Source organism: Protomyctophum parallelum (genome assembly GCF_964188405.1).
Source record: "Protomyctophum parallelum genome assembly, chromosome: 17".
Classification (NCBI taxonomy): domain Eukaryota; kingdom Metazoa; phylum Chordata; class Actinopteri; order Myctophiformes; family Myctophidae; genus Protomyctophum; species Protomyctophum parallelum.
The window spans coordinates 15,635,158-15,650,146 of NC_139719.1; the positions used below are offsets into that span (position 1 = coordinate 15,635,158).

Below are 14,989 nucleotides of genomic sequence, written 5' to 3' on the forward strand. Positions count from 1 at the left end.
GTGAGCTTTTGTGAGCTTTTGTGAGCTTGCGATCTTGCAGATCGGTTATTTTCATTTAGTGACACCTGCACACACCCAAACATAAAATGACTTATCTTTTAGTTTTATTTCTACTATATCTCTTTTCCACTAGTTCCTTCCCAAACATTTTAGTCTAGTTTTAATTCATTGACAAAATTGTCGGTTTACTTAGTCTTAGTTTTTGGTCATCACAGCTTAGTTTGTATTTTGTTTTTGTTTAGTTTCCGTCTGTGAAAGAAAATCACACTCATGTGAAGTGAGGGGCGCTCTTATCACCATACATCACATTCCGTGCACAGCCAATCAAATCATTTCCGTGGTACACACACACACACAGACACACAAAGCTGGTCATAGGAGCGACTAGCGTCCCTCAAATATAGTCAACGAACATTTTTCGTCATAGTTTTAGTCGACGAAATCATCACTGGGCTGCACCTCGGCAAGGCCCCCCCGTCGTCAGGATAAGCATGGATTTGTAGAAGTAGAGTAGCCGTTTAACCCACTTGAGCCCTGTATGCTTAACGCTGAACGACGAAAGAAAGCCGTGATCTCTATACAAGCTTGCAACGAATTTTGATTTGCGCAAATGTAATGCCCAAAATTCGGGACGGCAGGTTGAAAGTGTTTAAAGAACACAACTACAGTTTAAAAACACACCCGTGTGAACTGAGTGGTACAACTCCCCTCTCCCCCCCCCCCCGCCCCCCTCTCTCTCTCATTAGCAGGCAACAGTGCAGCACTATCTCACTCTCTGTTTCTGGCACAACAACGCCCCTACTGGTACTAATAGTGTACTAATGGTGCTCACAGTCACATAGGTGCATGGGTGGGTGAACCAACACATAGGCGGGTGAACACGGACATTGCTGTTCCTTGGAGTGGTTGCACCACTCAAAAACACAACATGGGGTGCAAACACTGCATCTAGCTACTAATCTGGTTCTGCATCTGTGAGTTTTCCCGGTATTCTTACCTTGACATTGTTCACCCAAATGTTAATAATGTCTGCGGGCAGCTTGTTAATCATTCATGCCAAGTTTAATCGGTTCACACCAGTCATTTTGTTAACCGACACATGGAGACACAGACCCAAGTGATTACTACAAAGTCAGTATTGGGCAAGCTTTTATTTGTCACTCACACAGACATCTTGTGCCTGTGCCTGCCTCAGCTGTCACGCACGCATGCAGGCAGACATAAGACATATTAAGAACGTTTTTGATAAATCCTGTCAAGGCTGGCATGCAATGTGTGATGTGCTACGACCTGACTTCTGTTTAGTTTGAACATTTTAGACAGTGCAGTGTGTAAAAACAGTTGAGCTGATCAATTGGCATCTTAATGGACAAAATGTGCAAACATGTATATTTGTACAACTTAATGGACAAATTGCACTATAATTGTATTCAAATGATGAAATCCAATAAAGTTCAAGAGCTTATTTCCACCTTGAGCAAAACAATTGAATGTGTAGGGAATGATGTGATGGACATAGTTGTGTTAATGGTGCATTTATTTACTATTATTTATTATTTACTTTAGGGGTTCAGTGTTTTGACACGCACGTCGCACGCACGCGCAAACACACACACACACACACACACACACACACACACACACACACACACACACACACACGCATAAGCTATATATAGACATCCAGAGAGAGTGATATAATAGGCCCTGCGGTAAGCCCCGCCCGCTCGCTCAGCTGCCTCGATACCGTTGTTAAGCAGGACAAACATCAGCGAACCTCCATTGAGGACCGTGTTATGTCGGCGTTTTTCCGAAGAGGAATAGAAGCATTCATATCAACAACATTCATACTATAATAACGCCATGGTGAAACGTTGCTGTTGGGCGTCCTGCAACAGTGCTTCATAGGCACCCAGAACGTTTGGGGCATTTCTTTTTATTCCTTTCCCGTGGGTGCGCACAATGTTTACATTCTAGAGGAGGAAGCGGCGGTGGCGTCACTCGTTCACCCTCCCTGCTACTATCATACTAGTATTAACGTCAACCTTTACTAAACAATGGTTAAATCAATCGTCTAATAAACAACAAACAACATACCTTGGAGCAAATGGTGTGCTTTGTAACTTTCTAGTTGCTTGTGTTGGACGGCAGCCACATAACTGTCTTCAACCACAGGCTCCAGTCACGTCCCCTCCCACTGCGGTTCAGAAAAAAAAGAACTGCTTACCCCCTTCTGCATGCAAAAAGTGAAGGTCCGCTAATGGTCTAAACTATTTTATTTGCCGTTCCTAAATTCAAAATAGTTTAGACCATTAGCGGACCTTCACTTTTTGGATACAATGTGCAGAAAATGGTAAGCAGCGTTCTTTTTCTGAACCGCAGTGGGAGGGAACGTGACTGGAGGCTGGAGACCAACACAAGCAACTGAGCGTGGAGATTAGAAAGTTACAAAGCACACCATTTGCTCCAAGGTAAGTTGTTAGTTGTTTATTAGACGATTGATTTAAACATTGTTTAGTAAAAGTTGACGTTAATAGTATGATTTAGTAGCAGGGAGGGTGAATGAGTGACCGCCGCGTCCTCCACCTCCAGAATGTAAACATTGACATGTGCATGATGTGCGCACCCACGGGGAAAGGAATAAAAAGAAATGCCCCAAACGTTCTGGGTACTTATTAAGCACTGTTGCAGGACGCCCAACAGCAACGTTTCACCATGGCGTTATTATAGTATGAATGTTGTTGATATGAATGCTTCTATTCCTCTTCGGAAAAACGCCGACATAACACGGTCCTCAATGGAGGTTCGCTGATGTTTGTCCTGCTTAACAACGGTATCGAGGCAGCTGAGCGAGCGGGCGGGGCTTACCGCAGGGCCTATATGTCAAGGCGCTGTGATACAGTGAGTGATCTACTTATATATATATAGATATGATTTTACAAATGACTACGGTGTATAAATAAGTCGTGCCTCCAATGCCATGCTGTTTGTTGTCATGCTGTTTAGAACATTTGCTTGCAGGTCCAATCCCCATGCATTTGCATGCGTGCCATGCACACGCAGTCAAATACAGTAGATTCAGGTACTCTGTAAACAAGGGCTAATTCTTCGTGTGTACATGTAATGGCTTTCTGGGGCATTTTATTTTGAAGTTTTACTTTGTGAAGTTTCACTCTGAAACAGAAAGTTTCTGAACTATTAACTAATCAGAGCGTTGCATCCCTTCAAGCTATGGGACGTAGCTGCTACATGCACAACGCATGGAGTTTGTTTGTTTACAAGTCACAGACAGTCAGGCAGCAAAGCTTGTGGCTTATTTCTATCCCTATAATGTTTTCAGATACATATTTTAGCCTGCTGATTAAGTTTAAAACGAGTAATACACTGTCTGGATGTCATCTTGAATTATTATGTTTCTGTAATCAAAATCGGCTGTGTTTGGAGGACACACAGCGGTGGGAATAAACCAGGTGAATGAAATCAAGATACATTTTTATTCATGCAGGCCTCAGGCCTTCATGCAGGTTAAGTAATTAACATTGGCTTTTTATGGACTTTAGATATAAAAATACACAAAAATGGAAATGTTCTCATTGTTTTGGCATAGATTGTTAGACCCACATGATATGCTCTAAAGGTGTGAAAAACATATTTTTAATTTCCCTACGTCTTTAAGTATACATTTATAGTTATTTGTCATATCTGCCCAGTGCACCTTTTTGTTTACGAAGCCAAACAGAAAAGTACATTTTATTCATAAAGTTCCAAAGTTCTGACGACATAACGGACATAACACGACATAACAGAGACGGCAATTAAATTATCAATCGCAATCATTTGAGCGACATTTTAATGGTCCAGTGAAATGTGTGTTCCCTGTAGGTTCTACACACGCTGGAAGGAGTGGGAGTCCTGGTACTCTCAGAGCTTCGGCCTGCACTTCTCCCTGAGAGAGGAGCAGTGGCAGGAGGACTGGACCTTCATCCTCTCCCTGGCCAGCCAGGTAACCATGGAGCTCTCCTCCAATACATTGTTCTGAAATGACTGAGTTCACGGAACGGCCAATGTGTCGGTGGTGGAGAGTGTGAGGGCGATGAGTGTGAGGGCGATGATGGGAACATAATGGGGACTAGGATCTCTGAGGAAATTATGGCAATTATCGTAGGTGGATATCACTGTGGAGCCGTTCAAGCCGTGATATAGGGAAAGCATCTGTGTCATTTTAAATTGTATCTATATATTGCAACATACGTTTTTCTGAACAGATTTAGAAGGCATTTTGTTGCTGTCGAGCAGAAACCTCCATATTTTAACTTTTGGTGTTTTTTCGTAAATGAACAATGCCCTACTACTTGATCATACTACGGTGTCACGCAAAAGTATCACAATTAGCTGATCCACAAGCTCGTTTTGTCCGCTGGCAAATAATTGTTCAGTTGGGGGTCCTTGTTGTGAAAAGGTTTGGTAACCACTGTTCCCGGAGGAGAGGACAGAAGTGATCATCAAGCTAGATCCTTTAAGATGTAGAGCTGCTGCCTGATGGCTCGTCTGGCCTAGTGGCAAGGCCTGCTGATGCAGTGCTCCTTTCCCAGCATGTGACCCAGGGATTTACAGGCATTTAGATGGTGCTGCAAAGCACTATAAGCAGAATAAACAAAACCCTACAAAGCTACCACGCGATTCGATTACTATATGACAGGCCCTCGGCTGCCAAGGAGAGATGGCCGATCCAACCCCTTCATGTTCCTACGCCGGTGACTTTGAAGTCCCTCAAAGAATTATTTATGTTTATCTTGAGCTGTGCAGTACGCTTGCAAGGTTATTCTGTTCCAGCATTTGTTGCTTTACGTGGCATGGAACAGTATGAGAGAACCAGGAAAATCGAGGTGGCAGGTAAACACATAATGTAGTGTAGGCAGACACCTCCATTCAACATTTAAAAAAGGGGAGGGCTACGAACGCTACGCTGTTGTAAGACTAGTGAAGACTATACTGCCTCCCCCTGGCCAGCCGGGGCACCTGATGGAGGGGAAAGGAACTGGTTGGAATAACGTGTTCCTTCCACATGCTATGTCCATCCGGGAAAACTTGTGTTGAAAAGGTGAAAAGAAGCGGCTAATTGCACTCATGCATAGAAGGAAACATGGGGTCAGTCCGTTGCTCTCCCCAGATTGGCAGAAGAGAGTGTAGCGCCTAGGATTACATTAGATAATTTACACTGTGATGAAATAAATTGTGGGATAAAAATTGTGCAAAAAATAAAGAAAAAATAAAAGATTAGTGAGTGAAGACAAAGGCATAGAAGATGCTCTTTGATCCAAAAGGAGGAAAGCACTTAAGCACCTATAATGAAACTATTCAAAAGGTTAAAACCGCTAGATCATAATTGATCATAATATCAATAATATATTCAGAAATGGCAGATTTACAAGCTCACGTTACGTCACTTCATGCCGCGCTGTGAGCTTGTAGATCTGTTTTTTTTTTAAGAGGTTTTTCGGGGTCCTTGAAAGGTTTGAGCACCACTGAAACAGAAAACTGTTAGGATTTAGAAGACACGGACTCTGTTAATTAACCCATTTTGGGGGCGGGAACCCCTTTTGGTGTTAGCATTATGTTATGCTTTAGCTGTTGAAGAATAGCAGATCTACAAGCTCGTAGGTGGCGCGCTATGAGCTTGTAGATCTGCTATAACGACTGACATAGAAACATAGCTTTTTCAGAAAACTGTCAGGATTTAGAAGACATTTTTTTTATCTGATCTCAGGTCAAAATGGGTTAACAATCCAACCATCCTGTTTGGGATGTGTTTCTTTTCACCACAGCCCGGGGCCAGCCTGGAGCAGACCCACATCTTCGTCCTTGCACACATCCTTCGCAGACCCATCATCGTCTACGGAGTGAAATACTACAAGAGTTTCCGCGGGGAGACGCTGGGCTACACTCGTTTTCAAGGTGAGCCGCCGACGTCTGGCTTCAATTGTGATGGAAGAAGCGTTCAGATTAAATTTTATTCAAAGGACCACTTCATCCATATTCAACCTTTATGTATGTACTTATATGCATACTTTGCGTTAACAAACTACATCTGCAAAGTAACTAGTAACTAAAGCAGTCAAATAATAATGTTAGTGTAGTAAAAGGTGTGTTTTTTCTTAATTTTATTGTACTGTGAAAGGTACTCTAAATTGACTTACTTACTTTGAGATGCAGTGGAGTAGAAGTATAAAGTATCAGTAGTAAATTGAAATACTCGGGTAAAGTAATAGTACAGTACTTGAGTAAATGTACTTCATGACTCTCTGACAACTGGTCATTTAACATGCACGAAAGCCGTTTAGCTTGCAGTTATGTATTTGAGAATGATGTTTGACAACCATAAGAAACTCGGCAGAACCTGGGAAAAGCATTAACTCTATTATTGAGTTTCTAAATGGGGTTTTAACTGGATCCACCTGGACCCGTAGCATGAACGAGGCCCTCGATCAGATCAGATGTGGTCTGCGGTTAATTTTTTTATTTTTTGTGCTGAACAGTGATTCCTGCCAATAGCCTGTAGTATATCTGTCTCTGGAGATGCACAATAATCCCACCAAGAAGTCGTAACCTATATTAATCTACAAAACCACACGGTAAAAATCTTCTGTGTTCGTTTAACTCTGAGGCCTCTTTTCCACCAGAAGAACGTTGGTTCTAGAACTGGTTCCGTCCTAGATTCTTGGAACCTTGATGCTTTCAAGGAATTATTTTGGTTCCAGTTCCGAACCAACTTTTAAGAGTTCTGAACCAATTAATTTTCAGTGGAAATACAGTGGAACCGAACCGGTTCGACCCCGATGGGAAAGGGGCCTGCTGAGAGGGTGCAAATGGACGCAAACGGACCGTGCATTTGCACCTTCTCAGAGTTACACATATGCAAAAGAATAGTGTAAGAATTTAAACTGTGTATAATTGTTACACAACAGCGTTCAAGTCAACGGCAGACTGCAATACAGGCCATAAAGCAGCAAGCAGTAATGACGACCAGACTGTGTGTGTGTGTGTGTGTGTGTGTGTGCGTGTGTGCCACAGAGTTGGAGTTGTTGGCTCCAGTCTGCATTGCAGGCTAATTGGCCAGTGGTTTGTCTGGTGATCGACTAGCAGCCCTGCAGCAGGAAGGCTGGGCTTGGTGCTGGCATCCATACATGGATAGACATATGAACCAACATCGACCGTAGTAGACTCGTAGAGGCCTCATTTGTAATGGTGGAAAAAGTACTTGCGTTTCTTACTTAAGTAAAAGTATCATTACTGCAATGTAGAAATTCAAATTCAATATATACTTGAGTGAAAGTACAAAAGTATTGGCATCACAATGTAGTGAAAGTACCAAGTAAAAGTGCTGTTTTCACATGTACAGTATAAAAACCTTTTGAAAATGGCAGATCTACAAGCTGACAATGTGTCACATTGTGTGCTTGTAGATCGGCCGATTTTTCAATTGGCCGAATATGTATATAGGGTTGAAGTGGTTAATGTATGTTTTGTAATAATAATCAAAATGTACAGAGCAACCAGTAACTAAAGTTTTCAAATAAATCTAGTGGCGTAAATATTGTACAATATTCGGATCTGAGAAGAAATTAAGTAGAAATAAAGGTTGCATTGTTGCGATACGGCCAGGCATAATTATTTATTATTGTGGAGTTATGGTCAGATTCTCCTGCCTAATATGGCGGCGACATTGACGTATGAATCCACCGGCCAGTGCAGTGTCGTCTAAGACGTACATTTAAGTCTCTATGCCTGGGAATGGCCAAGTTGACTATAGAGGAGGAGAAGATGGGGGTTGGGTTGGGGGTTTAGTGATGAAAAAAGCAGGGCACTAGGCTGCACCGGGGAGCACAGAGGCTGCTCTCTCTCACTCCTCACAGAGCTCACAATGGGCCAGTTGTTCTGGGCCCGGACCTGGAGAGCAGCCACTGTTGGTGCCCAGTCCAATACTAAGACGGAGCTTTGCCCCGAGCAGAACTCACACGCTGTGTTGTAATCTGACTCTGGAACAGCAGGAGCCACATGTCCCTATGGGGGCGCTTGAGTGTCGAGAGACTCAGGCTTTTGTTGCAACGGTCCCCAGCTGGATGTGTGTGTGTGTGTGTGTGTGTGTGTGTGTGTGTGTGTGTGTGTCACGCCTAAAGTCATGACTACCTTGTATGACAGACGAAACCTAAGCTATGACGACTAAGACTACGGTAAATATAATGACCCATTTCATCAACAAATAAAAACTAGACTAAAATGTCAGGGAGGGACTAGTGGATATCCAGTAGAACTAAAAGTTATTTCACGTTTGGTTGCGATCCGGTGTTGCACTCTGAATATAGTTAACACGTGTGTGTGTGTGTGTGTGTGTGTGTGTGTGTGTGTGTGTGTGTGTGTGTGTGTGTGTGTGTGTGTGTGTGTGTGTGTTTCTCTAGGTGTGTACCTTTGCACTCTGAATATAGTCAACATGTGTGTGTGTGTGTGTTTCTAGATGTGTACCTGCCTCTGTTATAGTCAACATGTGTGTGTGTTTCTAGGTGTGTAGTGTACCTGCCTCTGTTATAGTCAACATGTGTGTGTGTTTCTAGGTGTGTACCTGCCTCTGTTATAGTCAACATGTGTGTGTGTTTCTAGGTGTGTACCTGCCTCTGTTATAGTCAACATGTGTGTGTGTTTCTAGGTGTGTACCTGCCTCTGTTATGGGAGCAGAGCTTCTGCTGGAAGAGCCCCATCGCCCTGGGCTACACGCGGGGCCACTTCTCGGCCCTGGTCGCCATGGAGAACGACGGCTACGACAATCGCGGCGCGGGCGCCAACCTCAACACGGACGACGACGTCACGGTCACCTTCCTGCCGCTGGTGGACAGCGAGAGGAAGCTGCTGCACGTCCACTTCCTGTCCGCGCAAGAGGTAAGGGGAACAGTAGAGCTCGATCGACGCCAAGCCCCTTAACACTACGAAGTCTGAAAAAAATTCACTACTACTCAGTCTGACTATTCCGGCCCAATCGACCGCTCTCCCCCTTTCTCCCCCGCACCACTCGTTCACACCTCTTCAGCTGGAGACGTCATTGTTGCCTACACGCACGCACTTTTCTTTTTTTTTCTTCCCTCTCTTATAAATACATTATTATACACCCAATGAAAATGTACACTTCACGGATTATATAGGCATATATTGCAACATAGCCATGGAAGAGTGCCTTTGAAAGTTGCTGCCTTTTGTTGTTTTTCCTTCCAAAAGAGCCAAGATCACGTCGTTTCTTGTGTGTTAGCTTACATGTGCTAATATTATAACTAAGCTAACAACATTAAAAGCCAATGTATTGTAAATGCGGCATGTCCGCGGTAAATTACTTATACAAGTGAGTTGCGTTATATTTACCTAAATTACCAGCCAAAGTACATTCCAAATAAACAATTATTAGCCACGTTATGATGTTATCAGTTTAATTAATAAAAAACATTGCATTTCTTTGTCCCAACCACGTGACCGGGCTGTTTTCTGCCCCCTCAATGTCGCAACCCAAATATTTTATAAGATGGCTCTCCGCATCATAAGTGCATAATACTTGTTTATTTGGAGTGAACATGACAATGACGAGTAAATAAATATTAACACGACTCCCGTCGATAAGTTATTTAGCCTGGACATTTCCGCATTTAGCTGAAAACAGGCTTAGTAGCCTACTATTATATTTGATTGATTGTGCCAAAGAATCGCGTCGGGTCAAACCGGCCATGCAAACGAAAAAGTTATATAAATATATATAAAGTTATATATTGTCATTTTTATATAGAGGGGGAAACATTATAGGCTACGCGTGTTATCGATGTAATTAATATATATATTTGATTGATTGTGCCAAATAATCGCCTAGTTAGCTGTGTTGTGTGTAGTTGTGTGTTCTTTTTTTTTCCTCCACCCCTCTTTTCTTTCAATGATAACTCGCTCATTTTTTGCTCATTTAAAAAAACTCAAAATACCATGTAAACTACGACATTTGGTCTTTCATTTGGTATATAGATCGGTTATGTAGGCCCTATCTACGAAACGGTATCAAGTGAAAAGGAAATGTCGGGAAATCGGTTTATTGTGTAAAAGATTGGATACGTCTTTTCGAATACGGCCGTTAGTACTGTTAATTCAACATCCGGTGAGTAGAGGATACGGATCGTGTATGTATTGTGTATAGAAATCAGCGCATACACTTTAGACCGGATGTAAGCCTTGCACACTAGCAATAGCAGCAGCATTTGAGAGAGGGAGGAGGAGGAAACAAAAGAATTGCCTTGCGTGCAGAGCAGTAGTGGTGGGGAAAAAAATCGATTAGTCAATTAATCGCGATGCCATCATGGGCGATAATTCATCGATGCACAAATGTCAAACATCGATTATATAATGTTTTTTTTTTACCGGAGCAAAAGGGCGGAACTAATCTGCGACTGCGCTGCGTCGTCGTACCGGACTGTTTAGAGTGACGCACACAGCGCTCGCACACGCTTTAGCTTTCAACAACCAAAACAACGAGTTACCAACGCGGAGGGGAAGAGAAAAAAGATGACAGAAAGGGAACATTTTGGATCGTATGAGGTTGAGGGGACACGAGAACTCGATAAAACTCACACCATCGACCGCCTGTGAAATGTGGCCGAGATGGGACGATGTAGTGTGGCTCCAAAGTGCTAACATGGCCCGGAATCCATCGCTCCCCACGACCGAATGTGAACGTAAATCCTTTGCAATAAAAGTGCCGATGGACTTCGTAATTCTAGTCGCCTTTTCTGAGTGCATGGGCAGCTGTCCGTGTGTTCGGGATCGGGATGGTTGTCTTGACTGCATCTCTGGATGTCAGTGGGCAATATGGTACACTGAGTGTATCGAGTTCCCGTGTCCCCTCAACATCATAGAATCCAAAATGTTGCCATACACTTGTAAAATACTTTAAACCAAATGCTCCTTAATGTGTGCAAACAAACAGAAAAGTGCAAAATATAGTCTCAAGAACTGACCCAAAGCTTCCTTAATGACACTTCAGTAACTGAAAATTAAATCCCTGAATAAGGAAACAAAGAAAAGCACCTTTTTTGTCCTAACAAAGAATAAAGGCAATTTGACAGAGTGCTGCTGACCTCAACCGAAATCCTGCCCATGTATTTCTATGACATGACACCTTATGTCATTATTAATATATATTTATTGTATGCTTGTACAAACTCATTCTTTTTTTTTTAAGAAAGCTGCTTATTGCTGTTCTGTATTTGGCCACGGCACGGACACCCATCTGAAAATATTTTCTTCTATGGGCCCCCCCAGAAGCAAAGATTTGAGTTAAAAACGTGCACTGTGAAAGAATATATATATTCATAATCATTATAAAGCACTTTGTTTATTAGTCACACAGTGACTGAGTGATTAACAGTGAGTGATTAATCATGATTAATCGGGATTAATCGAATCGTAACATAGCCCAATTAATCAGGATTAATCGGGATTAATCGAATCGTGACCCTCGGAAACGATGTGTAATCGCATCGCCAGGTACCTGGCGATATCCGCCACTACAGAGCAGGCACACTTGCAGATCAGGTCCACGTCGCTTGCAGAAAGAACTGTTCTTTTGACTGACAAAACATTTAGAGGTTCGGGAGGTCTATCTGGTTGGAATTATTTCAAACACTTTTTATTTTGTATCGCGCATCGGCAAGCATTCTCGCTTCATGGAAAGTAAATGTCGGTCGAGTCTAACCGAGCATTCAATAATAATAATAATAATAATAACAATGATAATAATCATTGCATTCATATTCCTATTATCTTATCAAAATAATAAACAAATTCCAAGTTAATTAACCAGCCAAACGTATATGATTTAATTCGTTGGACATGGAATGCAACAACAACAACAATGCCGTCTCCAGCTGTGTGTTCTTTTTTTTTCTCCACCCCTACCACCATAACCACCATAACTCGCTCATTTTTTGCTCATTTAAAAAAAATCAAAATACCATGTAAACTATGGAATTGGGGCTTTCATTTGGTATATAAATCGGTTGTGTAGGCGCTCTCTACGAAACGATATCAAGTGAAAAGGAAATGTCGGGGAATCACCATTAACACCATTATCAAGCAGCGCAAACAAAAGACGAGAGGGGGAGAAAGGGTGACGGCGGTCGATTGGGCCGATTATAGTCAGACTGAGTAAGAGATATATGCCTAAAATCATATTTACAAAATGTTTCAAATGGAAAAAAAAACAGAGATGATTTCAACCGAATATTTAGACAAAGTCATGCAAGGGGAACTTTCTCTGGACTCCATGGGCTAAGAAAATAAACGTTGAAATTTCAAATTCGGTCAGAACGGCTGCTCAGACTTCCTAGTGTTAACCCATTCTGGGCAGGAACCCCTTTTGGCTATTGAAAATCACACCCGTGTAGGGATGTCAGTAACGGATAGTTTCCCAGATTAACCGGGTCATTAACGGATAGTGGTTGATTTTTTTATTTTTTTTAATGGGCTACCCCAAATGTAATATGCATGTATAGGCTACATAATTAAAGTTGGTAGACGAATGGTATACATTTATTTATGCTCCTTTTTTAAAAGACAAACAAAAAAGCAAGATTTAACAATATAAATAAATTGTTGTAGGCTTAATCATCAATAAACAACGCATCGCATCTGCATGATGCATGCATCTGCGCGTCTACAGTACAGAGTTCTGCCGTACAGGACCTGACGGTTCTAGTCCAAAACATAAATTAATCCAGTCCAGATCTGAGCAACCTATACCTATAAAGCCACTGGACGCATGGGCTAAGCCTTTTTTTATTATTAAGGAAGATCAGCATGCATGTCACCGTGTTCTGTTTGTAACGTCACATAGGTTAACCACACATAGGTGAACACGGACATTGCTGTTCCTTGGAGTGGTTGCACTCAAAAATATTTTTGAAAAATCGAAGAACGACTGACATAGAAACATAGCTTTTTCAGAAAACTGTTTTTAGAATCTGATCTCAGGTCAAAAATTCATTATATGGGTATAATACAGAATACTAGGATTGTCCTGATCGGTTCGAGTGATCGGAAATCGGGGCGATAACGTCATTTTCAAATTATCGGAATCGGATCCGGACATCCCTAGTATCAAGATTATATCCATATCATGATATTAGACTGGATATTGTCTGTGATTTGGGATATTGTACTATTGTGATATGGCATAAACGTGTTCTATAAAATATAAATATCGGATGGGGAAACATTGTTATCGGCATATGCTCAAAATCAAATGGTCGGATCGGAAGCAAAGAAATGTGATCAGGACATCCCTACAGAATACATTTATTCTATAGCATTGTAGTGACTTGTGACTCGGTGGGGGGGGGTCCCAAGTCCCTTGTCTGAGACAGAGTCAAGAGTCAAATTGTGTGCGAGATGGAGACGAGACCGAGTAAATGTGGATTTGAGACCAGGACCGAACTCGAGTACTACAACACTTGCAGCCTATACAGCCACTGTATTTACAGATACAGTATCAATTCCCAGTATCATGTATCCCACTGTCAATGTTTTACACGTGGAACACACGTCTCTGTCAAACGTATGCGTGTGTGTGTGTGGGGTTTTCATAAACAAAATAAACATGAGTAACCGCAGCGGTATATGATCTGTTTTAGAGTTAGAGTTAGACCATACCGCTGGCCTCCTAAAAATCATAGATGACCTGCTGCTATTTTTACGCAGTTCCCTCTCAATTTCCCCAGAAAATTTGGAATGAGCCTGTGGGACCTATCTTGCACGCCGCCTTACCCCTTATTTAAAAAGCATTTTAAATTGGTGGAAATAACCGATCTACAAGCTCCCCACGTGTCGATGTAGATCAGCTATTTTCACTATTTTGAAATGTTTAAAAAAAAAACAAGACCTTTTGAAAAACATTTTAAAATCGTTGAACCAGCTTATCTACATCGACACGTTGTGACCATTTAGATCGGCTGTTTGAACTATTTTAAAATGTTTTTCAAAATAGTAAGAAATGGCAAATAAGTTTGGGGATAAGGGGTAGCCCTTTGTCTCTCTGCCTCCAGTGCAGTCCATATCATTTGGGGGAAAGTATTGAAAGCAGATTGATTGAAATATTTATTAGTTAGTTATTAGTTTGCAGAATTACAGTACATTTCAAGCACAAACTCAATACAAAGACTGTTAACTGTGAGACCCAATTAAGCATTACACTTGTTTACAACAGGGTCCACCATGTTCAATTCATCAAAACATTTAGAGACGTACAAATAGACACTTCTATATAGTTAAAGAACAGAACAGGAATTCATCATAAAGGAAGCAAAAAGGGAAAAGAAACATATACAGTGAGGGGAAAAGGGGGGGGGGGGGGGGGTTGAAGAGTTCTGGGAAGTCATCCGGGACCCGAGGCCCGATTTCGAAATGCTAAGTGTCTTCTAAATGCTAATACTTTTCAGAAAAATATTGTGTTGCTATATCGGTGAAGAAAGAAAAATCATTATTGTGTGGAAATCCAATCTGTCAGGTCGAGTCGACTGTATACGATTAAGATGTCACATTGCATGGATTAGGAAAACTTGGCTGCAAATGACGCAATCGTTCTGCATGCTGTAGTAACAACTAACAAACATGTCCTACTAACCACAATGGGTGAATCACCAGCTTTTGGTTTGCCGTGTCCATATCAGGGGGGCAGTCAGACAGATATTTCGTGAAGCCACTAAGGAAATCGGGACTTCCTGGAAGTTCATATAATGGCCTGTTGTGGCGCTGTCATTGGGCCCAACTTCACCTAGACTGTATTACCTTAATAAACATGGTCATGAATACTTTCTGCTTCCAGTCACTAGTTTAAAGTCTCATTTCTCATGTCATAATATTCTTTTTGGAAAATGATGGTCCCATTTATTAAAAATATTCCCATAAAGTCGCGTAT

The 14,989-nt window shown here is 41.8% G+C and overlaps 1 protein-coding gene across 1 annotated transcript in view; it reads left to right on the top strand.

The window, feature by feature from the left end:
* The window catches only part of zranb1a (zinc finger, RAN-binding domain containing 1a), a 38,827-nt gene that overhangs the window by 21,432 nt on the left and 2,406 nt on the right, over positions 1–14,989 (top strand). The window contains exons 8-10 of the mRNA XM_083788223.1: positions 3,883–4,003; positions 5,826–5,955; positions 8,702–8,931. Of these exons, the coding sequence (XP_083644349.1) occupies positions 3,883–4,003; positions 5,826–5,955; positions 8,702–8,931 (481 nt within the window). The remainder of the gene's footprint in view (positions 1–3,882; positions 4,004–5,825; positions 5,956–8,701; positions 8,932–14,989) is intronic.